This window comes from Fulvia fulva, chromosome 5 (genome assembly GCF_020509005.1).
Source record: "Fulvia fulva chromosome 5, complete sequence".
In the NCBI taxonomy this organism is placed as follows: Eukaryota; Fungi; Ascomycota; class Dothideomycetes; order Mycosphaerellales; family Mycosphaerellaceae; genus Fulvia; species Fulvia fulva.
This window is the reverse complement of record NC_063016.1, coordinates 4,561,764-4,573,428: the sequence shown is the minus strand read 5'-3', so window position 1 is coordinate 4,573,428 and position 11,665 is coordinate 4,561,764. Positions and strand designations below refer to the sequence as shown.

General features: G+C 53.4%; 6 protein-coding genes across 6 annotated transcripts; 2 read left to right on the top strand and 4 right to left on the bottom strand.

Annotated features, from left to right (window-relative positions):
* Positions 1 to 276: 276 nt before the first annotated feature.
* CLAFUR5_06363 (Bifunctional transcriptional activator/DNA repair enzyme Ada) lies at positions 277 to 1,363 on the bottom strand (the record flags this gene model as incomplete). The annotated part of the gene is made up of 2 exons (XM_047905511.1): positions 277 to 1,197; positions 1,253 to 1,363. 2 exons carry the CDS (start codon positions 1,361 to 1,363, stop codon positions 277 to 279), a joined length of 1,032 nt encoding a protein of 343 aa, XP_047762621.1.
* Positions 1,364 to 1,990: 627 nt separating this feature from the next.
* CLAFUR5_06362 (uncharacterized protein) lies at positions 1,991 to 2,416 on the top strand (the record flags this gene model as incomplete). Its single annotated transcript, XM_047905510.1, has 1 exon — positions 1,991 to 2,416. The coding sequence occupies one exon, from the start codon at positions 1,991 to 1,993 to the stop codon at positions 2,414 to 2,416; it is 426 nt and encodes a 141-aa protein (XP_047762622.1).
* A 263-nt stretch (positions 2,417 to 2,679) lies between these two features.
* On the bottom strand, positions 2,680 to 2,857 carry CLAFUR5_20211 (uncharacterized protein; the record flags this gene model as incomplete). Its single annotated transcript, XM_059463048.1, has 2 exons — positions 2,680 to 2,784; positions 2,837 to 2,857. The coding sequence occupies 2 exons, from the start codon at positions 2,855 to 2,857 to the stop codon at positions 2,680 to 2,682; spliced, it is 126 nt and encodes a 41-aa protein (XP_059319012.1).
* Positions 2,858 to 3,565: 708 nt separating this feature from the next.
* Positions 3,566 to 5,568, top strand: CLAFUR5_06361 (Polyadenylation factor subunit 2; the record flags this gene model as incomplete). The annotated part of the gene is made up of 2 exons (XM_047905509.1): positions 3,566 to 3,644; positions 3,863 to 5,568. The coding sequence occupies 2 exons, from the start codon at positions 3,566 to 3,568 to the stop codon at positions 5,566 to 5,568; spliced, it is 1,785 nt and encodes a 594-aa protein (XP_047762619.1).
* A 494-nt stretch (positions 5,569 to 6,062) lies between these two features.
* On the bottom strand, positions 6,063 to 8,864 carry CLAFUR5_06360 (uncharacterized protein; the record flags this gene model as incomplete). Its single annotated transcript, XM_047905508.1, has 1 exon — positions 6,063 to 8,864. One exon carries the CDS (start codon positions 8,862 to 8,864, stop codon positions 6,063 to 6,065), a length of 2,802 nt encoding a protein of 933 aa, XP_047762620.1.
* Positions 8,865 to 9,713: 849 nt separating this feature from the next.
* CLAFUR5_06359 (Diacylglycerol O-acyltransferase 1C) lies at positions 9,714 to 11,303 on the bottom strand (the record flags this gene model as incomplete). Its single annotated transcript, XM_047905507.1, has 1 exon — positions 9,714 to 11,303. The coding sequence occupies one exon, from the start codon at positions 11,301 to 11,303 to the stop codon at positions 9,714 to 9,716; it is 1,590 nt and encodes a 529-aa protein (XP_047762238.1).
* Between the last annotated feature and the right edge of the window lie 362 nt (positions 11,304 to 11,665).

Below are 11,665 nucleotides of genomic sequence, written 5' to 3'. Positions count from 1 at the left end.
CTGCTCGAAGCGTGACATCCTTTCAGCGCTGCCGGGAGTACGACAAGATCTTTGTGCTCTTTGCAATTGCTTGCCAGCCGTGATATGAATAGTCGTTGGGATGTTGGCACTTCGAGCAGAATTGCTTCGGCCAGCGACTCTCGGAGCATGGAAAAGAATGCAGAGGTTAATCGCCACATTAGGCTCAGAAGGAACACACTCTCCCCGTCAAGCTGTTCCATCGGCGGCCCTCAATCCACGTGTGGCTGCTCACAGCCCCGACTCAGTCTTCCAGGATCATGAGATACTTCCATCCTCCGCCGGCGGTGTCATCATCCCCATGCCAACGCCCGGCGTCTTCCCAAATGGCATCTCAGGTGCATCAACAACCGCAGCCACCTGCTGCTGCGCCACGGCTCTCTGTCCAGCTGGCAATTCATCGACGGGCACCAATCGCCACATTGGAATCGGGAACGAACGTCCAAGAGACTCCATAGCTTCGACGATACTCGCCGTCAGCTCTAATTTACAGATTTGAGATTCATTGAAAGCCATGAGCAGGACGCCGTGGGTTGTGTCTATCGTGCTGTAGTGGATGGCGAAAGTGTCATCGGAGGCAACGAGAGCCTTGGGGGATGTGTCATATTGGGGTGTCGGCACGATGGTATTGAGGTCACCGTCTGTCATACTGAAGGGTGTTGCGTAATCCTCGGAGAAAATTGGGAAGACAGGGTCTTCTGGTCCTAGTTTGAGCCATTCATCGATGTCGAAGTCCGGTATTTGCGCCTCTGCCGTTTCGTTAGATGAGGCTGAGTCGGATGCTACTGCATCATCCGCGAAAGGAGTAGCAGCCACCGCGGAAGCTCTGATATCATGGACACCGCTCACCGGCGCCCTCCTTCCCCTCCGGCTCAGCGCATACTCCCTGGGCGTGAGTCCAGTGGCCTTCTTAAAGCATCGGTGGAAATGATACTTCGTCAACCCTGTGCTCGCTGCGAGAGTGTCCAGCTTCGGTAATGGGGCATCATTGGGTAGCCTTTCCAGCATCTCCCGTACTCTATCAATGCTCTGGTCGGCTTCAGGCACGAACTTCGCCAGTTCCGGCTTGCACCGCTTACAAGCTCTGTATCCGGCAGCCTGCGCCTCTGCGTTGGTCTCATAGAACTCAACGTTCGATCGTCTGCATAGCCGCGCTTTACATGTTGGGCGACAAAAAATCTGTAGATTGTCAGGTGTGTATTGCTGGAGTTGATATCTATCTTCTCGTTCATACTTTTGTGGTTTTGATGCAGTAGACGAAACAGCCCTCTGCGTGGGAATCTCGATCTCGAATTGCGGCCCAGCGAGCAGCTTCGGTCTTGTAGCTATAAGCCATTATCAACATCGTTCTCGAAGGAAACAATGTTCAGCATGTCGAGGTATCGTGATAGCAAAGGTGCTGCGTTAGTAGGAGCAGGATCATAGTGGGTCATTGCTGTGAAGTGACCAATCAGAGCTCAAAGCCAATGTGGTGGAAGTGCAGTATGAGCCCTTGGCTGCTCACAATATACCGCCAATACTCCTGCGCTGTAGCTTAGAGGCATTTTTGGACACTTTGAAGCAGTAACCCGTCTATCAACTGATCCGCGCGAGGACCAGCAGTGATGACATTAGAACGTTGTGGATGGGCCCAGCAAGCTCAGGGGTCCAAGTTCTACCGTGGAGCATGAGCTGCATTCCCTCGCTGCCAACGGCGTTATGGGACAGTGTATATGACCAAGCTAAGACTACGACAGCTCGACATCGTAACCTGTGGTGTGAGTGAGAGTAAGGTTGCACAATCCGCAGACGGGGATGCTTATCAAGCTCTTTGTAAAGAGCTTGGGTCGGCCAGAGATGTAGACAAGCGTAATGAGCGCGCGCAGCCCATGTATATTCTTACTTCGAAGATTCATTGCCTGTCTCGTAACATACTCCTGCTGAGCATCACCAAAGAATCAAGTGACCAGCCAGCTTGAAATCCAACACTCACATGGCCACTCAACAGACATACGATGGGCTTCGCGCCTGGTACTTTGAATACCTGGCCACAATCCAGGCATACAACTTTGATGCGCTCGGCAAGTTTTTCAACGATGATTTCGTTATGCAAGGCCAGAAAATTGGCCGGGTCGGATTCCAAAACACATTGAAGACTCAAATCCAGAGCTGGCCTCAACTTCGATGGATGCCGCGCAGGATTGCAATCGATATGGAACAGGGACCGATGATCTGTGGATGGTTCGATATGTCCCACGATGGGAAGAATGGCGAGATGGTGCACTTTCAGGAAGTTGCGTTCTACACAATGCGAGATGGGAAGATGGCGGATGTTGTGGTTATGTTTCCAGGTCCGGTTCCAGAGGGAGATCCTACGCCGCGAAGTGGACAGCAGGGAGATGGTGTTTCGAAGTTGTAGTCATATGTTGGGCAGAGGAGCAGATGGCATGACAAAGCTGGGGAGACTGCGGTCAAAAATGTTCGTATTGGGTATCATATTCATTCATCGTGCATGCTCCTGACTCTCATCGCTGTCCCTAGCCGCTGTTCCATCGTCGTGAGCTTATCAGTTCTTGCCCTCGACTCTCGGCGCTCCTTTGCAGCGTTCATGTTTCGTAGACTGGTATCATGGTCTTGGTTGTCGTTACCGTAGTGTGGTAGGGCGTCGAAGTCGCGGGTGGCCTATCTGAAGCAGTTGAGGCCGCAGCACCTGAATCGAAAGGGGTTGCGTCGGACACCGTGGCGGTCAACGGTGACACCACCGCCAGCGTGCTTGCCGCCGAAATTCTAAGATGCTGTTAGTAGGTGACTATGGTGTTGAAGTCGGATGTAGGCTTACCTTGGTCCACAGAAAAGGCATTGTTGGTGTTGAGTAGTGTTACGCTTTGGTATGTCTTGACGTTGGTGGTACGTTTGATGAGCGTAGAAAAGCTCGTCGTGGACTGCAGCTGTTTTTGTAGGTTGATGTTGTGGTGAATGTCGCTTGTATCAGGAGGAATGCTCATTCAGCCACCTTCGAATCGCGCATGCCACACCGTCAACGCCATGGCCAAGCGCATCGATCAGGCAATCGCGATGCTCGCCAAGCACGACCAAGGCTACACAGAACAAGTTTCACGCATGTTTGCAAGCACGATCTCGCGTCGCAGATATGAATATACGTCATGACAGCAGGATTATCACTGCACAGCCACATTTTTGCCGATCTTTGACAGTGGCGATCAGTGTGGCGCGAGCTGTTCTGAAACGAAGGCAAGTGCGACCAAGTCCTTTCACGTGACTCAGGGTTTCGCGCTACTGCACGGACCGTGTTCTGAATCGGAACTTCGTGAACTTCAATCACGAACCTCATCTCGAACATCACAACCCGACTGCAGTCTTCGACATCATCGAACATCGCGAAGGCAGTCACCTGCGATTCACAACGCTGTGATACACGCGCCGTCGACCTCGGCCACCGTCACATCCTCCTTCCGCAGCTGGGTTCCAGTCGGGGCAACTAGATTGATCTGATACCGCTGGAACTAGTTGACAAGCACGAGGTCGAGTCCCACCAACAGTCGCCGCCATGGAGCGCGACTTTCATGGCGGTCATGGCGGCTATGAGCGCGACGGAAACTCGCGACCACGTGGAAGACCGAACCGACGTAAGTGCTGCAGCCTCTTTGTTTGTAGCCTATCGATAGACATCGGAATGCAAACGACTTTCTGTACAATGTCTTCTCATCTTCTTGGATGCTCAAGAACATATGAGCAATGGAGTTGCAAGACGATGGGATTCAGCACTGCCAATGTCCCGTGGCTCATTTCTGTCTCAAACACAATGTATACTTTCAACATAATGCTGACGTTTGCAATCATCTAGGCAATGCGACAGACATTGGAACCACATATGTCAACTTTCTCGGGAATCGACGGGCCCCTGGACGAGGCACACGAGGCTTTGAGGCAGAGAGACCGGTGGCAAGCTATATCGCCAACATGCTTCCCCCGATCGCTCGCAAGGCCAGACCCGCAGACTCAATCCCAGCAAAGCATCTTCACACGGCGTTCAACAAGGTCAGACATCATGTCACGGCCGTCAAGTGGACTCCGGAAGGTCGTCGTCTTTTGACTGGCTCGACAAGTGGCGAGTTCACACTATGGAACGGCACGGGATTCAACTTCGAGACCATCATGCAGGCGCACGATAATGCAATTCAGTGTGTCGAGTACTCGCATAATGACGAGTTCCTCATCTCCGGTGATGTCGATGGTATCGTCAAGTATTGGCAGACCAACTTCAACAATATCCAAGAGATCCACGCCCACCAGGACAAGATCAGGGATATGTCATTCGCGCCCACTGACACCAAATTTGCCACGGCGTCAGACGACCAAACTGTCAAGATCTTTGACTTCAACACAGGTGTTGAACAGACTACGTTGACCGGACACGGCTGGGACGTGAAGAGTGTCGACTGGCACCCCACAAAAGGTCTCCTTGTGAGTAGTGGAAAGGACCACCAAGTCAAGCTATGGGACCCCCGCAACGGACGCGCACTCACATCATTAATGGGCCACAAAAATACAGTCCATATGGTGCGGTGGGAGCCCAGTAACGGCGTCTTGCTTGCATCTTGTGCTCGAGATTCGGTCCGCGTGTTCGATATTCGCATGATGCGAGACGTCTTTCTCCTCAAAGGCCATGAAAAGGATGTCAATTCCCTCGTATGGCATCCCTTTCACTCTTCACTCCTCACCACTGGCGGCAGCTCCGGCGGAATGCACCACTACCTTCTCGACGAGCAAAACAACGCCCAACACGGGGCACCATCCACCCTCTCACCCTACGACTCCAAGAACCCCACAGAAGCACCCGCACAATCCATCTGGCCCGCCCACGTACTCCAAGCAGCCCATGATTGGAGCATCTGGAGCATGGACTGGCATCCCATGGGCCACATCCTCGCATCTGGCTCCAACGACAAAGCAACCCGCTTCTGGACCCGCCCACGACCAGGCGAAGACAGCTACATGAAAGACAAATACCACATCGGCCAGGATGAGGCCGAGAAGCAAGGCACCTTCAACAAGAAGACAGCCTGCGAGGAGGAAGAAGCGGAAGAAGACGATGACGAAGACGCCATCGACGATCAAACCCAGCAGTCCTCCCTCCCTGGCCTGATTTCCAGATCCAAACTCCCAGGTCTCGGCGCTGCAGCAGTTCCAGCTTTCGCTCCACCCTTCCCGGGACATGGCCCACAACCTGTGCAAGCACCATCCTTTATGCCACCTGCAGCTCCCTCACCCGAGGAACTCGCTGCTCTGTACCAGCGATTTGGAGGCCAGCTGCCGCCTCCAGGTCAGTTCCCACCACCACTAGCCAGCTTTCAACCACAAGGTATGCCACTAGGATTCGCGCCACCACAAGGCTATCCACCTTCGTTTGGCGACGGGCTGCCTGGGATGGGTCAGCCTCCTGCGCCGCCTTCAAGGGATGGCGGTGTCCGTAAGCGAGGTCCGCTACCCGACCAGGCTGAAGCGCTCAAGCAGGAGATGCGGGCGGGACGATATACTAAGGCGAGATAATCTCAAGGTGATAGGGCCGAGGAATGGAAGGCGCGAATGTATTGATACTGACCAGGCACAAAGCCTGTCGTGAAGTGAAGAAGGGGATTTGGGACGGTGGAGGACATGAGCTCGTGAGAGCCTGTCGGTTTCATCATCAAAGAGGGCTAGCTATGATACACAGTCCATACCATGGATGCTCTTGTAAGATAGTGGATGTGATGATGCACTTACTTTTCGCTTGTAATTGGAAGACGCTAAAGTTTCAATCCTGTACCTGATGCCCTTTCCTTCCGCACGCGACTCGACTCGGCGCCGCAATGATCATCATCAACCGCTGAGCAGCTCCGTTTCATCGTGCTATCGACTTTGCGCGCGCTTGGAGTGAGCTGGTGGCATGTGGGCGCTGATCTTCAGCTGTGACTTGGGCCCTTGCTCGTTTGAAGGTGTCAGACAGGGCTGATGATCTTCGCTCGTCATGATAGTAGTGTCGTTGTCCAGACCACAAACCCCGCTCAACCAGCATCACCCCCGTTTCCATTCCCATTCGTCTGCTCTCCTTCCTCAGCCTTCGCACCAGGAGTGTTGACCGGCTTGATTGCGAACCGCCCGGGATTCGTAGGTCCCTCGTTCTTAACTTTGAGACTCCCTTTCCTCCTAAGAACATGCCCGTGTCCTGGCAAAGGACTCTGCTGCTGCTGCTCCTCCTGTTTGACGCTTTTCGGAGACGAATCAAACGCATCTTCACTTGATCCCTCCAATTTCTCCACCTTCAACTGCGACACACCCAGAGTGCTGTTGCTGCCCATCGAAGCCGAGCTGTTCCTCCGCTTAACGCCTCCGCCCATCATCTTGCCCAACTCATCGTCGTCGTCATCGTCTTCTCGTCGACGTTTGATAGCTACTGGCTCGGGTGGACTCTGTTGCAGGCCGGTAATGTCTTTGGGTGATCGATCTCGTCCTCTGGGTGCATCTTCTGATGACAAGGTATTGCTGCTGCTGGTCTTCTTTTCTTGCTTGATGTCCGGTGAGCTTGCTGTGAGATCCATAAAGTCGTCGTCGTCATCATCGTCGTCAGGGTAGTCGACCAAAGGTTTCGATGAGCCGACAGTGTGCCCATTAGGCAGGCGTGTTGATGCGGCGGTGGGTAGCTGGAGCTCATCATCGTCGCCCAGCATTTCATCGTCGTCGTCGCCATTGAAGTATGCGTCTTCATTGGCATCCTCTTTCAGCCCACTGAATAGTTGCCGTCCCTGCATCATTCGCCCTCTGAGCGCATCAGGTGTGTCAGGTTCTGTTGTAAAGCTCGTCTCTCCTTCAGGGTGAGATGTGACGTACGGCTGCTGGAACGCTTCGTAACGCATCACTATCCCTTGGAAGGTGTTGACGTATGTGATGCTCATGAGCCGGTCCCGATATGTCTCAGCCAGGTGATAGACGAGCTGCTTGATTCCTTCTCGCTTGATGTACTCAAATAGCTCAAGGCAGACGCTGTTTAGCAAATTATCCCGAGGCATGGTCTCGTATACGATTTGGATAATGGGCTCAAACAGCCCGTGTTGGATGAGCTGCCGGTTGTGGAATTCGTCCTGAAGCCCGATGCATGTTCGAAACCACTTAAGCGCGATCAGCTTCATGTACTTCTGCGGACATCGTAACAGCTGCGCGATCCTAGCGTGCAGATTCTCCGACAGGATGAAGAGCTTGCTCTGGTATGCGTGTTGTCGCACAAAGAAGCACAGCACTTCGACAAGATGCGTGTAGAGGCTGGTCTCCTGCACGGTCAGGCCGACCATCGTCGTTCGCTTCTCCAGATCTTTGAGCGGCTGGAACAGGCGTTTTGCGCCCTCATCGTAGAAGTTCTGAATGAATGCTTGTACCTGCGGGGGAATCCGGATACCATGATGTTCGCCTGGGCCGCCACGCTTCATAACATCCTGCCCTCCCGTTCTGTTCATAACTTCCATTCCAGCGCTACTAGAAGAAGGGTCGAGCAGGATTTTGAGGGCATCGGCCATTTGGCTCTTGACGCCCAGATCAACCTCAACGAGAAGAAGCTCGATCAGAGTATCCGTGAGCGGCACAGTCTTTTCGCTGATCGACTTGAAGATATGATTCCGCACTAGATGGGCGTCATGGTCAATTAGCGAAACCAATATGTCCGTGCCTGCAACCCGCACACTGGGATCCTGATTCCGCAAAGCAAAAGTGATGACGGCGAAGAGTCCATGGTGGATGAAGTTGTGGTACAGCTGCGCCCGTGACTGCGCCTGAATGTTTTTCGACACTGCACAACATTGTTGTATGAACAGAACTGCATCCTTCTTCCGTCGCGCTTCTGCATCAGCATCCTCGAATATGCCGAAGAGTTGCTGTAGGAATTGTGGATTTGATTGGATGTGATTCACAATGTCAACCTGGTGAAAGAATATGAGAGAGTTGAGAACAGAGAAGGTCGGGTCGTCCAGGATACGCGCCAGCACGACATCTTTCAGATACAGCAGACGATAGGTGTAGTGAATCTTCTTCTTGATTTCGGTGTGCTCGAATTTGACGACCTCTTTAAACTTGGACGTGTCCGAGAGATAGCGGCGGTGGTCGGCGCGGTGTGAAGGAAAGTCCGGATCGTATTCGAGCGCGCCCACCACGCCCATGATGGCCTGGTCCGTCACGACATACTCTATTATCGACGTGTCGTTTAGCAAGATCAGGTGCTTCATGATGGTGCAAAGTCGATGCAGCTCCTGCGTTGCGCACTTCTCTTCGGCCTGTTCGATGAGGGCGCCCACTCGGAGGATGTACATCTGCTCTGGGCTCATGACGAATTTTGCCAGAGCGTCTCGTCCGGTTGGCGATTGAGAGGCAGCTCTGATGGCCTCCATGACCTCGTCCAGCTTCCCGAGCGCAGGCTCAGGTAAGGTGATCTGGTGAGCAGGATCGCCCAGATCGTCCGAGATGCCATCATCCTGCACGAGGCGCGACTGGATATCGCTGACGAATTCCCATATGCGCGTGCACCCATCCGCCTCTTGAAATGACAGCGCCATGTCCACGCCGCTGGTCTCGGTCCAGACGATGAGCGTCTCCTGCTGTTTCTGGTACCCATCATCTTTCGTCAGGCGAGTCTCTAGTAATGTGCGATCGGGCTCTTCCTCGCTCGTCACGACCACGCGCGCATCGAGCAGCTCCGGCGGGGCCTGCGGACTGCTGAAGACGCTGCCGACGCAGAAGCCGGTGCCACGGTCGTACCAGTCATTGTTCTTGAGCTCATACACCTTGACTCGTCTCTTGTCGTTGGAAGCAGCCGCGAGCGCCATGTTCGGGTCGCACTGCAAGTCCTCGCCGCCTGTTCATCCGCATCAGATCGCAGTGCGCCGAGACGGATACCTCTGGACGTGATGACGCGCCGCGCACTCCAACTCCGCCTGGTGTGTGCTCGCGCGCCCAGCGCAGCGCCGTGTCGACAAGATGTGTTTCGTGTTTGCGTCGAAAAGTACCGACGTCGTTATGCAGGGTGGCGAGCCGTGATTCGACGAAACGCTGCCTCTTAAAACCCTGCCCTGCGCAGACTCGTGGAGAACTCGTGGGTATGCGCGCGATGTCGATGTGGCGCGCGGATAGATATCGCTCGGCGTAGTAACAAGGATATGTACGAGAACAATGCGCCTGGATGTGTGAATGTGTTGTCGTCGCTTTTGACGTTGGCCGCTGGTGTTATCGGGTGGAGGAGGAAGTCGCCCGTTTCAAGGTGCGGGAAGATCCGAGCGATGGGATGTCCTTTCCTCTTGGAAAATGAAGTGTCGTTCCTTCCTATTTTCTATTCTACAACGACTTCAAGATATGGCCACATCGTCGAAAGTGACGTGGGAGATGGACGATAGTATTGACTTCACGACACAACCACAACAGACATCACGCGCCGAGCAGCGGTTGGTCAACGAGATGACTGCGGCGGAAAAGCTACGATGACGCGATTCCGTACCACCAAACGGCCGCGCAGGGTTATTGTTAGACTTTTGTACCATCGTCGTGGTATGGAGACCTTGACCCTGATTGATCGACATTCCAGAGAAATGCTTGAATACATATTCTTCGTTCTGTTATTCACTCACTCATATCAAGCATATATTCGTCTTGACACCCCCCACCCAAAGACACCAGACACCCTATGTCATGGTCGCATTGAGCTTCAACCCCAACTCAGGCCATTCCGGCCTTTGCCCAGCCTGACCATACTTGGCCTGCCACGCGAAGAAGTACGCCAGCGCCGCCAACGGCTGTCCGAATATACAAAAACTCAGCCAAAACGTCAGATTGCCAGCCAGAGTCGCGTGGTGACCATTGCCTCCCCATCTCTTCATCAAATCCGTCAAGATGATCAGCGGAATCTGCCCGAGCATGCCCCAGAATGCCACACCAAGAATGTTGTGTGTGGGCACGCCGACAAGAGCTTCGTGGAGAATGCCCGAAAAGGTAAACGTTAGTATCTGAGCTACGACTGGAGGGACTCCGCGGCCGACCATGGGAGAGTAGATGTGACGCTTCATGAAGTGGGTGACGGGCTTATTCCAGCTAGTCCAGTATGATCGAACATCCGAACTGTTCCACCAGTCGCCATAAAACTCCCTGTCGCCGAATCGCATAATCTCTGCAAGAGCATTGAGGAATGATTGGAAGAGCGCGAAGAATCCCGCCAGCCAACAGACCAGACTGATGGTGCTCAGCTTCATGACTCGCTCAAGGATGTTGAAGCCGTGGAGTTTCGAAATGTCGTCCAAGCTGTTTTGGAGTAAAGGGACCGCATACTGAGCGCACGCGAGCCAGATTATCACACATAGCAAGAAGAACTCGAAGAGACGTCGGGCGATAAAGTCCCAGCGTCGCTTAGGAGAGCGAGGGTAAACCGGTTGATAGACCAAAGTTGGCGCCCACCAAAAGTAGCAGAGATTCTTCATGCTGATGTTGCGAGGGTAAGGACACTCTTTGTACAGCGCTGGTAGCTCGTCCTCGTCCAGATCTTGCCGAACATAGGCGTGTCGCAGGTCACGATTCGTGAACGCATATGAGCAGACTTTAAGCCAAACCACTACAGCGTGCAGCTCAGTGATGACCCCGAGGCCAGGGTTGTGTATCCAGTAGTATACGGCGTGTGTTGCGAAAGCCAGCATGAACGTCGCGTTCACCGCGTGACACCAAGCTATCACTTTCCAGGTCGAGAACCAGGCCTTTGACCTTTTTCTTTCGGCAGATTTCATCTCACCGTCTTGTCTATTGTGTACACTACCATTCTCCTGTCTCTTCTTTCTTGCAACAGAGGCAATGGCATATTTGGATGCAGCCAGCTCGATCGAGTATGCAATGAACAAGTGGCATGGCTCCAATGCATACAGTATCCAGAACCAGTGCCAGTCCGTCTCCGCGACTTTCGAACCAGATAGTGTGACTAGTATCCCATACTTCTTGAAGTTGTCCATCATCAGACGAACATTGGAGATGACAATCACCAATCCCATGAGATTCCTAAAGCCAAGGAATGAGGGTGCGGTGGTGGCATCTCCACTATACAGAGATGCCCGGCCGTTGGAGTGTACTGCGAATGTGTGCTTGTACTTCTTTGAAGATCGTACATCTTTCTGGTATTTCGCCTTGGCTGGGAGGCGATTGGGAAGTGCTGGCGTGCCATTCGCCGTGGTCTGGACAGGGCCATGACCGTTGCCATTGGGCAGCTCGATCGAGGTCGTCGTCGCGGATGCCATCGTGGCAGTGGTATCGGTTGTGGTCTTCAATGCTTGAAGGGATGCCAAGGGAAGAGCGATGAGGAGGCGTAAGCTTCTCCGGTACCGTGGTCCTCTGTGGAATGTTGGAAGCGATACTGCCACCTCACTCCTGGAGATCTCAAGGGCGTCTCAATGGCCGTACGATGCTTCCTCTAGATGCCCTGGCGGAGAAGCTGATGACTGCATAGCCGAACATGGTGGAGTTAAGAGGAGCTCGTTCAGTTGAGCTGAAGACAAGTATGCACCTGCAGTTGTTGAGGTGGGAAACGCCAAAGACCCTTGGTACGCGAATCCAGTTTGTGACGACAAGGATTGTGCTGTTTTTATGCAGCAATACATGT